General features: G+C 32.4%; 1 protein-coding gene, 1 long non-coding RNA gene and 1 pseudogene across 2 annotated transcripts; 1 reads left to right on the forward strand and 2 right to left on the reverse strand.

Moving 5' to 3' along the window:
• Positions 1–427: 427 nt before the first annotated feature.
• On the reverse strand, positions 428–4,299 carry LOC110706726 (annotated as a pseudogene).
• A 3,948-nt stretch (positions 4,300–8,247) lies between these two features.
• On the forward strand, positions 8,248–11,183 carry LOC110706768 (protein FAR1-RELATED SEQUENCE 5-like). The gene is made up of 4 exons (XM_021884719.1): positions 8,248–8,380; positions 8,464–8,586; positions 8,884–9,872; positions 9,987–11,183. The coding sequence occupies exons 1-4, from the start codon at positions 8,248–8,250 to the stop codon at positions 11,181–11,183; spliced, it is 2,442 nt and encodes an 813-aa protein (XP_021740411.1).
• A 1,315-nt stretch (positions 11,184–12,498) lies between these two features.
• Positions 12,499–13,788, reverse strand: LOC110706901. The gene is made up of 4 exons (XR_002508401.1): positions 13,777–13,788; positions 13,365–13,688; positions 12,977–13,114; positions 12,499–12,536 (listed from the first exon to the last, which is right to left on the reverse strand). It is a non-coding gene; the product is annotated as an uncharacterized LOC110706901 (long non-coding RNA).
• Positions 13,789–14,005: the final 217 nt, after the last annotated feature.

Genomic DNA, 14,005 nt, shown 5'->3' on the forward strand with positions numbered 1-14,005 from the left:
TCTAACATATATATTTATGATGAGTCGGGGCATCACTCAGGCTAATAACTAGTTTTTAACATAAATCTCAAAAAATTGTAAGAGTTAATATGTCAGTTCACAAAAAATCTAAAATTGAAAAAAGAATTTAATAGACATTAAAATAAGATATAAGTTGAACAACATTTTAACACACAAATTTTACGTAGTTAATAACAACAAGTTACATCCACGAACAAGAGAGAAAAGAGTTTTATTGATCTCTATTCTTGAGGATAATACAAATTACATAATGGTGGATAGGTAACAACCAATGTTGATCGTTTAAAAAGGGTTAACAAATTTAAGGCATAATCTAAGTCTAACACTATAATTATATATTTATGGGTATGATCAAATAACAATTTTAAACCAAATTTCAACAAGATCATATTTTAGATATGCAAGTCTTATGATTTGCAATGCTAACCAAACACTGACGTTGCTTAGAGATTGACAATTTCCACCATTGCATTATCTACATGAAGTACGTATGAGATAGTGACAAGGTGAAGCATCTCAACGTACTTATCTAGCGTAAACCTGAGAATCAACTTGTCAATTTTCTATTCACAAAGTACACAAATTAACTTTCCTTCAAAAAAAAAAAACAAAAAAAAAAAGTACACAAATTAACTTTTATCTTATTCAACTATGGAACATTGGAATCCAAGCTTCAAAAAAAAAAAAAAAAAAAAAAAAAAAAAAAAAAACCTAACCTTTGATAAGATTAAAAATGTCACACTACACATACACTTAGAATAAGAAACTTATATTGCTTGCACTCCACAAAAAAATCTCATCCCTTTTGCCAATACGAGTATTCGTGCAATGGGTTAAGAAAAAAACTTTATCTACCCAGTGGATATATAACAAGTTAAATTTTAATTTTAGTTATTAATGGCATTCCACCTACTAACATAATTTCTTATTTTCTTAGGCAATTCCAAATCATTTTGAAACTAAGGCTTTGTTGTTGTTGGGTAGATATAACATTCTCTGTATACGTTCCTTAGCTTATGCCCATTTAGCCATGAGAGACATAATTCCCATGCCGATGAAGGCAGCAAAATAGCAAACTAATTGAAGCTTGATATTTCCTTGAAGTTTAGGTCCCATAAAATCACATGCTAATAAGTCCACCAAAGCCATGTAAATTAGTAGCCCGGATGAAGTAGCATTTAGTATTCCTACCACAATTAGGGCAGCTGGGCTATTCTCATTGTAGAAGCTTAGCATACCAATCCCAAGAGCTATTCCAAATGGTGTTGTTACTGAAAAGAATGCTACCATTGTTGCTTTCATCTTGATCCCATACTCCGCCTGAAATATTCGTTACATATATGTACGCATTGTCAAAATTAACTTTATAAAACAATATGTGGCTGATTTTGGACCAAAAAGTAGAAGAATTATTGGATCAAGGCTGACTTGAACTTTCAATATTAGTTAAACATAAAACTATCGGGTTCGAATTGACTAAATTTATCTAGAGTACCTGTAAGATGCAACCACCAAGACCCATGCCCTCAAAGAGTTGATGGAAGCACATAGCCGCGACAAGTGGTCTAATAGTACATGGATTGTTAGAAACACCCATTGAAAGTCCTATCACCACCGAGTGTACTACTATTCCCATCTCTAATACCTGCATATCAATAAATTCGGTCATTTGTATGCACTATTACTTGTTAGTTTATGTACCAATAATATAACACGAAGTACATTAACTAACGACGTTATCAAAAACTTGTGTGTATCCTTAATTAAAAAGAGGTTAAGGGAACAACTACTTGTGTATATATTTATCTATCTCTTACTTTGACAGTTTGGTTAAGTTCACTACATCACAGTTTAATTAATTATATACTTCGTATGTATTAGTCATTCACTCATTCTGACTCAAAGGTTAATTAGCCTTTAATTACGTAGATTATGCTCTTTTGTAGCTGGATTATTCTGCCTAATAATAATTAATTTCATTTAATCACCCAAATTGGTGGATCTAGAATGTCCTCTAACTCCTAAGGCGTGTATGCATGTGCATTCCTCGTCATTCGTTTTAGAAATTGTTTATCATACAAAATGAATAAGATCAAAGCAATAATGATAGCTAACTTGCCTTATCTAGCACCATCAACACTTGAGATGTTAGAATATGTGTATACATTCGAATGTGTGAAAACGATTAGACACATTATAAAACACGGGTAGTATTAGGTGTGTTTTATTCACCTGATTTTTACTTATTTGAACTTAACTGAACAGATTAGATTTTATTGAAACTTATTTTATTTGTAATTTGAACTAGGATAATCCTTATCAAAACTTATTTTTTCTAATTGAACTTATTAGACCTAAAATAAGTGAAAATAAGGTGAACAAAACAAGTCCTAAGATATATTTAAATGTTAACATTATTATAAAGAGAGGTAATATTAGCAAGGGAAGATCGACAGTACCATAAACTACATTACTTGACTAATATATACACTTGTATATTAATACTATGAAAATGACCACACACGAAAAGTAATCATTCAGATAAAATAATGTATAATACTAATTAAACTTGATTTGCACCAGCTTATGACAAGCTAGATAGACAAATTATTAACATAATGTAATTGTTAATTAACTCGACAATTTAATTAATTTTCTTCATCTTGTCTTCTTCATACCTACTCTCTAGTCTCTAGCAACCAAGAGAATTTTTCAAATTGGGAGGGCAGTTAGCTAGCGTTAATATATATCATTTTACCCGCCTATATATATTTATTATTACCTTCAAATTCTTGTTCCTTTTTTTTTTTGGTGCTATATAAATTATTTTATACTGTACTACATATGTAATAGGTTGTATTTAAATATTTACTGTATTTTGACTTTGAAAAAATTTCAGAGCTTAATCTCTTGCTTTTATATGTGTGAGTCTTGGAGAGTTGGAACTTGTAAGATTGAAGAATTGAAGATTATATATATAAAAAAAATATTTAAAAAATTAAGCAGTATTATATTTTGCTTTTCTATTACACTAATTATTGAAGTGTTTTGCACTTTTGCAATAAGAAGATATTTTGTCATCAATTTATATTGATTAAAGTGGGATGGAAGAGGTGTAGAAATTAAAATATTATTCATATATATTACCTCTGTTTTATATTATTTACAACGATTTGACATAAAGTGTTAGAGTGTGAGAAGTGTCTAATCATTGCAAATAATGTGAAACGGAGGTAATATTTTACTGTTGTTAATTATTGTCATTTGATATACTTTCTCTATTCTAAACATATTGCACTATGTTGACTTTTACAATATCTAGATACATGCACTCCTTCAACCATCAATTTCTAACTATCAAAGTAGTGTGTTGACTAGAAAACGTAAAGTTATTAACATGGTGCAATATATCTATAACAAAAAAAGTGTACTTTCTTTTTATATCGTTTTGAATCATGAATGAAATTCATGCTTTTCAAAGTAGATCAATAAAACTTGGTCAAAACGATATTATAAGAAACTTTCTTTCTTAATAAATCATGATCATGAATAAATCAAATTTTATTAACTACTCGTACATACTAATTCATAGTTTCATACCTGAGCCACAATACGATACCTCAAGAGCTGAGTCTCTTTTTCTTGTGCAACAACTACTTGTTCTTTATTGCTATTATGACTTTGATCCACCATTTCCATATCACTTTCTCTAGGACTCTGCATGTTGTGTACCATACCAACACCGACACCGGTATCGTGATTACCACCACAATGGGCGTGCATTCTCTTCAATCCCTTCTTCTTAAAGTACGCGGTTTGCAACCGTGTCCATCATCATGGTAAAGACCGTCGTAACCATAGCTATAAAAGTAGACCAAGGGTAAATCCTCCAAGGGTTTTCAGGCAAACAGGGCGAAGTTAAATTATTCCATGAATCTGAAAGCACGTGCATAAAGCCTGTGGACAAAATTACCCCTGCGGCTAGGATTTTAACTATAACAGCCGCGTTACGATCGGGGTGTAACGCGGGAAAAGCCGTAGAAAATAAGGGTAACCCTATTCCTATCATGCTAGCTACTAATATGGTAAATATTCCTATGATTTTTAACTTCAAGGATTTCTCCTTGTCATAACACCCTCCACTAGCGGCCGCCTCACACTCGGAGGCGTCCTGCCCTCGGACCGACGGGGCATGGATGAGGATCATGAGAAGAGCGATCGAGATTGAGAGTGTTTGGAGTACTCTCATCCTCTTGCTAGTCATTGCTCTAGCCATTTTTTTATGATTTACTTCTTATTTTAATAATACTATTGTACTAGTATTGTACTTGTGTGTTAACTCTATAAGTGTTTATTTGGTGATGGTAGTTTCGTGTTGGAAGCTTTGAGTATTCATAGTAGACTAGGATTCATGTGAGGTGTGTGGATTACTTCTATTAGCTAGCAAGTTAGTTGACTAATTATTTTTGATCATATAATTAAGAATTTTATTATTATTATTATTATTATTTGTCTACTATATGTTATTATTGCCAAGTATAATTAAGAATTTATAGCGTAACATTTGGATATTTAATGAGCTTGTGGTTGACATGTGATGGGGTGGGCCAATGGGGAATTTAAGGTGCCAAGTACACGCTCATATTATCCGACTCATCCATTTCAATAGCACTGTCAAAAACCGAACCGAACTAGTGAAACCGAACCGTTTCAACCGATCCGAATGAGAACCGAACTGATTAAAAACCGATTTTATGAAACTGAAAACCGACCCGAACCGCATGTTAGTAAAACCGAAACCGAACCGATCCGAGTAAACGTTAAACCGTTTAAGAACCGAACCAAATCTAAATCGAACCATTTCTAACCCGAAACCGTTTAAACTGGCATAAAAACCGTTTACACCGAACCGTTAACAAACTGCAACCCGTTTGCACCGAACCGTTTATAAATCGAACTGATTATAAACCAAACCGCTTATAAACCGAACCGTTTATGAACCGAATCGCTTATAATTCGAACCGTTTACAAACCACTTCCTACTAGGAGTATTTTGAACGACTCGATAAAAATCCGATTTTTTTAAATAAAAAACAGACCCGAACCGTAATTTAGTAAACCTAAAATAAAACTGATCCAAATAATGTTAAATCGTAGAAGAACCGAACTCGTTAACAAACCAAACCAGTTATAAATCGAACTAAAATAAAACTGAACTAAAAAAGAACCGAACCGTTTCTAACCGGGAGAAAAATCATTAACAAACCGCAACCCGTCAGCACCGAACCGTTTACTACCCGGACCGTTTACAACCCGAACCGTTTACAACCCGAACCGAATTCAAACCGGGATAAAAACCGTTTACACCGAACCGTTAACAAGCCCAACCCGTTTGCACCGAACCGTTTACTACCCGAACCGAATTTAAACCGTTCAAGAATAAACCGAAACCGAATCGAACCGATAATTATTTAAACCGAACTGAAACCGACCCGTAAGACATTTGAACCGATTTCAAACCAACCCGATTTCAAACCGAACCGAAACCGAACTGTCAAACCGTTTTGACAGTAATACATTTCAAGGTCAAAAGAGTATTGTACACTGCTTTTGCTTCAAATTAATCACAATGCTGGATATTGCACATAAAGAGAGATTCCACATAAAGTAACGCTGTGAATTAAGATTTTTTTCTTTTTTTTTTTTTTTTGTAAAAAAGGTAAAAAAAAAATTATATTAAAACAACAAAAACAGCAGTTAAAACTGCACCATACAACAGACCACATACAACTAGGCTGTTCATCGGTCCAAGACCAGACCGAAGGCCGAAAAATTGAATTTCAAGAACTGAAAATCGGACCGATTAAGTTAGGATTAAATTCGGACCGGACCGAAAAAATAGGTCAAAACCCGGACCGGATCGATTTGGATTGATTGTAGAATTTTTATTAAAAAAAATTCTAAATTTTAAATAATTTATGAAAAACTCGAAAAAAATAAAGGAAAAACAATATTTTAATGTCTTTTTTTGTATGTTTAGTACAAAAAATCTCATACGACTAAAGTTTTTCAAGCTTGTTAAGGATAATCTTAATCATTATTAAAGATTTTATGTATAATTTTAAGCAAAAAACGGTCCGGTCCAAGACTGGTTTTTATAGGGTTTTGGACCGGACACCGCAAAAATAAATTTCTCATCCCAGAGACCCCGGTCCATTTTCTGGTCAGGACCAATTTTTGAACACCCCAACATACAACATCAGCTCATCTATCCCCACCATCAAAATTGTAAAAAGACCAACTTAACCAAAAGATTAAGCTGATGGTTGAGGCCTAGGATTATGTTTTACACTCTATCACGCCCTCTTACATGAGATTAATCAATGTGGATGCAGCATAGGCCCTTCGCAAAATATTCCACTTGAAAGTGGGGGGTGGATGAGATTTGAACCTGTGACTTTTATGTCAAGGTGACTCTAATACCATATTAATGAACCAATTCAACCAAAATCTTAAGCTGATGATGGTTAAGGTCGAAGATTATGTTTTACACTCTATCAAAAACTACACATGCATTACAACAAAAACAAACTACACATGCATTACAACAAAAACAACTCTCTAAACCAATTTTGCTTACTTCTACTAACTTTAGCAGGCATTACAAACGAGATTCTATGAAACTGGTCTGCAAATAACCCTCTAATAAGCTTCTCAGGACTCACTGAGCACTTATCCCAGACTGCCTTGTTTCTTTGCCTCCATATACAGTATAAAAGCCCAACATAACAAGTCAGCAAATAACCCTTTAATAAGATTTATTTTATAATGTAGAGCAGAGTCATTGAAGTAGTGATTTGTGTGAAAATGAATGGTGAATTGTTCTAATATAATGATGAGTAGCTAATGAAATTAAAATTTATACAGTATTTATGAATTATAATTCAAAAAATTTATGAATTACCACCTACAATTGGTGCTATTTTAGCAATTATCGCCTATTTTTTTTTTTTTTTTTTAATTTTACCACCTACTATTTTTTAAAACATAAAAACTTCTCATCTATTTGGCTCTCAACTCAAATGTGACGTCATGTGGGGCCCACTAACTACCTTTCCACCCTTTTTCCCTTCCTTTCTCTCTCAATTTCTCATTCCCCTATATTGTACTTCTCTCAAAATTGGGAAAAAACTTTAAATCGTGAAATAATTAACATAAATATGTAATTTAATTTGAAGTTTTTCACCAATTTTGAGAGGAGTACAATATAAGGGAATGAGAAATTGGGAGAGAAAGAAAGAAAAGGAGGGAAATAGGGTGAGAAGGTAGTTAGTAGGCTTCACATGACATCACGCTTCAGTTAAAAGCCAAGTAGGTGGGAACTTTTGATATTTTAAAAAATAGTAGATGGTAAAATTCCAAAAAAATAAAAAAAATAAAAAATAAAATAAAATTGTAGATGGTAATTGCTAAAACAGCAACATTGTAGGTGGTAATTGTCAAAAAAATCCAAATTTTTACAAGAAATCTCAAGTGAAGCTTACTTATAATAATTTATCATACCATCAACATAAATTATTCTATTTTCAGAGATAAGCTATCCTAACTTTATAAGATATCATAATATCTTACGATAAGCTAGGACATATTCACTTCACCTTAAAAAAATAATATTCAGTAAAAATAATTTCAATTTAGTAAAAATAATTTCTGTTCAGCAAAAATAAGTTAAGTTCAGTAAAAAATAATTTCAGTTCAGTAAAAATCAGTAACTTTAAAGAAGAAATATAACAGAAAATCAGTAAAAATAATTTTAGTTCAGCAAAAATAAGTTCAGTTCAGTAAAATTAATTTTTGTTCAGTAAAAATAATTTAAGTTCAGCAAAAATAATTTCAGTTCAGTAAAAATAATTTTAGTTCAGCAAAAATAAAGTGAAGTGGACGGGGCCTTATTCTAGATCCTTTTTACCTTACAAAAAATCTTGGGTGGACCTGGTCCACAATAAACTTATTGTGGACCTAAAAAATATCACGTGATTTTCTTTCCCAGCCCACACACTCCCAGCCCACACACTCCCGTAAAAAAATCGATGAATTCTGTTCCTCTGCAACTTCATCATCTACGCCGAGCTCGAAGTTTTTCCTCTCTCCTTCTAATCAATTCTATACATTCATCAATTCTAGGGTTAATAATTTCTCCATAATCAATCAATTTCTGCAAAATTCATGGAAAATTCTTCTATACATTCACTTGAATTTGATATAAATCGAAATATACAAGACACCGTAGAAAAGTTCGATATTAATTTCATCAATTTCGATCTGAACAATGAAGCTCAAATTGAAAGCAACTATGAAGGTAAGAATTATTAATAATCTATTTGATTGATCAAACTGTGCATAGTTATTGATCTGATCATTGTTTGATTTGTCAAATATCAGGAAGCTTGTATCATCATCCCATTCAAGAACATGACGCTATTGAAGATGTAGAACAAGCTATTATTGAAGCTGAGGATGAGAATGAAGTTCAGCAGGAAAATCAACATGTAATGCAAGCTCAAGGTATTAAGCAATTATGCAATTACAATTGTTTGTTTGGAAAATCAAATTAGGTATTAATTCGTATAATTGCAACAGTAGTACGTAATTTATACTGATTGAAAATAATTAGGTTCACAGTAGTTAGAGACATGCAAAGCCAGTTTTAAGTAATATAGTTGCCTTTACTGATAGTATAGTGATCTATCTTAGAGTGCTTTTCTGATATGTCTGTTGTACTGTAGACTTTAGAGTGCTATTGTAATATACCCAATTTGACTTATATAAATGATAATTATGGATGGTGCAAATAAATAACAGGTGAAAATAATAATGAAGAGATTAGTGGTTGGTTAGTAGGAGAAACTCGAGCAACACTTGCAGAAATACATGAATTGTATTGTCAACATGCTGCTGCAGTTGGTTTTAGTGTTAGAAAAGCAAAACAGACAAGCAAAACCGGAACTAAAGATATTATCACCAAAAAGTTCTTTGTATGCTCTGCAGCTGGACTGAGGAATTCTGGTAAAAAGAAGGAAAAAATTCCAGAACTCTTGACAGAGGAAAGTTTTTTGTTAAAAAAAAAAACAAGACAAAGTAGGAGAGTTCCTATAACAAGGACAAATTGTAATGCTTTGATAGTAGCCAAATTGAATGAGGAGGGGCAATTTGAGATAGTTCAGCATGTGTTGGTGCACAATCATCCACTCACTAGACCACAATGGAACCATTTCCACCGTTCAGAGCGTGCAATGACTGAAATTAAAGGGCAAGTGATTGAGGCCATGCAAGAATCTGGACTAAGACCTATGGAATCCTTTAATTACATGTCAAATGAAGCTGGAGGAGAAGATGCTATTGGTCATACAGTGAAAGACCACATGAATTATTGTTATAAGCTGAAAATAAAGGCCATTGAAGCAGGAGATTCTCAAGTAGTTTGTGACAAATTACAGGAAGCTTATTCTGAAGACCCTAACTTCTTTTTCAGAGTAAGGTTGGATGCAGATGGAAGGGTTTGTAACTTGTTTTGGAGGGATTCTATTATGCTTGAAGATTACAAAATATATGGGGATGTCACTGTTTTTGACACCACATATAGGACGAATCGTTACAACCTCATTTGCGCACCCTTTGTAGGAATAAACAACCATTGGAAGAACACTATGTTTGCTTGTTCTTTTATTGGTGATGAGACCATAGAGTCATTTGTGTGGCTATTTGAAACCTTCAAAAAGGCAATGGGTGGTAAATGTCCTGTCTCACTATTTACAGACCAAGATGCAGCCATGGAAGCAGCAATACCCAAGGTAATTAGTTACTACTACATCTAAATATGTTTGTACTGGAATTATATTTAGTTACCTCTATTTTAAATGTAGTAACCATTTGTGAAACCATAGTAACTGTATCAAAATGTACAGGTATTTCCAAACACTAGACATAGACTATGTCTATGGCATTTGATTCAAAATGCTGTAACAAGATTTGGAATTTTGAAGAGTGATGACACATTCAAAGCTGCTTTCACAAAATGCTTGAGTGGTTGTATAAACGAAGCTCAGTTTGAAGTATGTTGGGATTCAATGATGACAAAGTACAAGCTGAAAAACAACAGTTGGTTCAAGAGGTTATACTCACTAAAGCATAAGTGGTCAACAGCTCTAAGTAAGGACTTTTTTTCTGCGGGAATCTTGTCGTCACAGAGAAGTGAGAGCACAAATCATGCAGTGGGATTTAAAGCAAACAAGAAGACAAGTTTGACAGAATTCTACGACATATTTCAAAAGACAGTGAAGACTTGGAGAAGGAATGAGGATTTTTATGAGTTCAATAGCACAAAATCAATTCCTACTTCAAGTTATCCGATGTCTGCCTTACTTAAACATGCTGCTGAGGTTTATACACATACATTATTCAGGGACTTTGAAGAAGAATTCAACCTAGCCATTGGATCTCAAACCAAACTGCTATTTATTAATGGAGGCAAAATGGTTTACCAAGTGTACCTTGAAGGCAGAGATGGCACAACTCAAGCAGTAACTTATGATCCAACAAACCAAACAATTCAATGTCCATGCAAGAATTTTGAAGAGTCGGGTTGGTTATGCTTCCATAGCCTTAGAATCTTGCACATGCATTCTGTTGAAAAAATCCCAGAGCAATACATATCTTTCAGGTGGACTAAAATGGCTAAGGTTGAAGTTTGGACAAGAAAGGAGGCAGAGCAAAAGAAGGGGACATTAAACAACTTCACACCCTGGCGGCTACACATGGTGAGGAAGTATTATAGTCTAATCCTTAAGAGCCTCAAGTTTGAACAAGCAAGAAAAGTCTTAGAAGAAAGCTTTACAAAAGATTCAAGTGAAATAGATGAGATTATTTCTGCTGTGAAATCAACTAACAACCATTATGAGAACACAACAGGTGTAGAAGAGAATTCAGAAGCTACTTCATCTAGTGTTGTTCAAGTATTGGATCCATCTCGTGCAAAAACTAAAGGAAAACAATCAAATAAAAGGATTCCAGGAAGCTATGACTACATGAATAAGGGGAAGAGGAGGAAGCATAGAGAATTTGGTGCCAAAACACCAAATATTAATAATAAGTATATGCTCTGATAGTCTGAAGACATCAAATGTTGTCTTAAGAGCACTAAATTTTTTCATAGGAACCTCTATTGTTATATGGTTACGTTTTATTTGTAATTTCATTTTTGGAAACTTTATATCTTTTAAATACTGATTATATGATATAGTGTCTTTTATGATTAATATAGTAACCTTTATTTTTTTAGCTAAATTTTTTAGAATAGTAACCTTTTTTTACAATATAGCGGTCTTTTTTCCTAAATAGTAATCTTTATTTCATACCCTTGTATTGTCAATTTTTTAACATTAATGAACATATAGTCCATAATTTTGACATAGTTACCTTTATATTTATAATAGTAACATTATTAATAAAATAGTGACTTTATTTTAACATATAGTGACCTACGATAATTGCCATTAATTTAACATAGTTTTTAATTTTCACACTATACAATATTGAAAGCGAAGTGACCTTTTTTAACTAAACAAAGACCTTATAAATAATAAAATGACTTTATTTTAACATATAGTGACCTATGATAATATAGTGACATTTCATTTCAATGTAAACCTCTAATATTGACATAGTTACTTTTAATATTAACATAAAGACCTTTATAAAGATAAGTTTAGAATAACATTTCACATTAACATAGTAACCCGTATATTAATATAGTAACCCGTATATTAATATAAAGACTTTTTTTTTTAAACAAACAATATACCATTTTCATAAAATGTTGGCAAATGCTTGTTTACACAAAAGAATATTTTTCCAATCTTCTTCTATATCATACACAAAAGTTGAATTAATACTAATACCAGTCTTCAATGTTCACAGTACTTTGCTTAGTACTTTGCTTAGCATCAGAAAAATAACTAAGTCAAAAGATCATGTTCTGACATCTTAAGCCTTCCCCTTTAGTTTCTTCTTGTCTTCAGTTGGCTTCTTCTTATTCTTCCTCTCTTCAATCACTTTCTTTCTTCTTTCTTCAACCTCTTTTGAAAGACGCTGCCTCTCAGGTTTGAACTCAGCCACCTTATCAATTATAATTGATCTAGCTTCATTCATATCAGATAACACCAAAGATGCAGCAATTTGAATCCAGAGAATCTTCCTATTTGAATCCTAGAAAAGTAAGTAATCAAAATAAAATTAAACAAATAATTTAAAAGGGAAAGAAACATAACTGTTTTTACAACTTCACATTTAAACTCATCAGCTCCATTGAATAAAAGCATAGTCATCATAACATAAATACCAGAATCTGAATTATCTTTGCTAGATCTCCAATTCAAAGTGGGAAACTCCAAAGCGTATCCAACCATATCTCCAGATTGAGTAAGCCTTTGATCAAAGTAGGTACTGATCATATCACACTAGCAAAAAAGCATATAGTCAGATCACAGTCGCATTAAACGATCTATTAAGAGTTGTTATAACATAGTAACCCGTATATTAATATAGTAAACCGTATATTAATATAGTAACCCGTATATCAATGTAAACAATGCTCACTAAACCATCCAAAACGCTCATATCAACCGTTATAAATCATCATATAATCAATCATTCATTCTCATCGATCTCTAAAAATCAGATCAGATGATAACCATACTCCTGCTATCACAACAGGAAGGATCATAACAACCGTAAAATTCTACAAGATCAGCAACAAATAACAACAAAATGCCAGGAATAAACTCCAAAACACTAGACAAGAAAAGAGTGAGAATATGTGGCTCACTATAAACAAGTCCATACAAACAATAAACAATAAACTTAATTGTCAAGATATGGAAAAGTGAGAAAGTAATACCAGGAGACTAGACAACTTTTTCAAAAAGATACGATTATCCTCATCATAATTCAGATTATCAATAAACTGAATTTTTTCTTTAGTCAAATTCACCACAAATAAGCAATAGTGATTGCCCCAAAGACAAGGTAAAAATATCTGCAATAATAATAGCACCATTAGTCAGAATAAAAAAAACACATATAGATTCCATTTTTGATATTATAATGACCTCTTTTAAAAATATACTTATGCAATTTTCAATAGTCACTCTCATTAAAAAAAAGGTATCTATAACATAAAAAAAGGGAACTATATGTTTTAAAGCATAAAAAAACAGAAAGTATTACCAGCTCAACTTCTGACAAATCAAAATTGTTGCAAGCTATTTTCATCCACTCCTCCAAACCTTGATAAACATTGTCCATTATTTGTGAATTGTCATCACTGCCAGCAGCTTCTACTATTGTAACCTACATAATATTTTAACAAATAAAAAAAACAGTAAAAAGTAAAAATATGTATAAACATTGAAATAATTAAACAACTCACACTAATTGAAGAACCAAAGTACAATTTCCGAGGTCCATCCTTCAAATATTTCTGATTTTCATTCAGAAGCAACGCCCAGCAATCCAAAATACTATTGCTCATGATTTCAGAAGGCTCTCCTAATGTGTAGAATTCTTGCCTTTGAATCAAATGCTTTTGGTGAAAAAATACCAACAGTTCACTGAGTCAAAGAGTATAAGAATTAAAAAGGTGTTTCATAAATAAATTAATAAGAGAAAATCAATGCAATCAAACAAAAGATTACTTACTTAGGAGCCAAACAAGAATAATTGATAATGCAATAGTCAACAATCTCTAGGACTAATGGATCCAATAGTTTCATTTCCTTGTTATTTGACTTCAAAAAGTGTGAAATGAATATAAGCTTTTCATCAGATTTCCAATCCAAAGAAAACGAACACCTGGACCCTCCATTTGCAAGAATATTTTCAAAGCCAATCACAGGGATAGTGCCTCTAATTGCCTCCCTCCCTCCAT

The sequence above is a fragment of the Chenopodium quinoa genome, unplaced genomic scaffold, assembly GCF_001683475.1.
Source record: "Chenopodium quinoa cultivar QQ74 unplaced genomic scaffold, ASM168347v1, whole genome shotgun sequence".
In the NCBI taxonomy this organism is placed as follows: Eukaryota; Viridiplantae; Streptophyta; class Magnoliopsida; order Caryophyllales; family Amaranthaceae; genus Chenopodium; species Chenopodium quinoa.

Coding starts and splice junctions, on each gene's coding strand:
- LOC110706768 (XM_021884719.1), top strand. CDS start 8,248: ATGGAAAATTCTTCTATACATTCACTTGAATTTGATATAAATCGAAAT. Junction 8,587..8,883: donor ACATGTAATGCAAGCTCAAG/GTATTAAGCAAT, acceptor AATAAATAACAG/GTGAAAATAATAATGAAGAG. Junction 9,873..9,986: donor TGGAAGCAGCAATACCCAAG/GTAATTAGTTAC, acceptor CAAAATGTACAG/GTATTTCCAAACACTAGACA.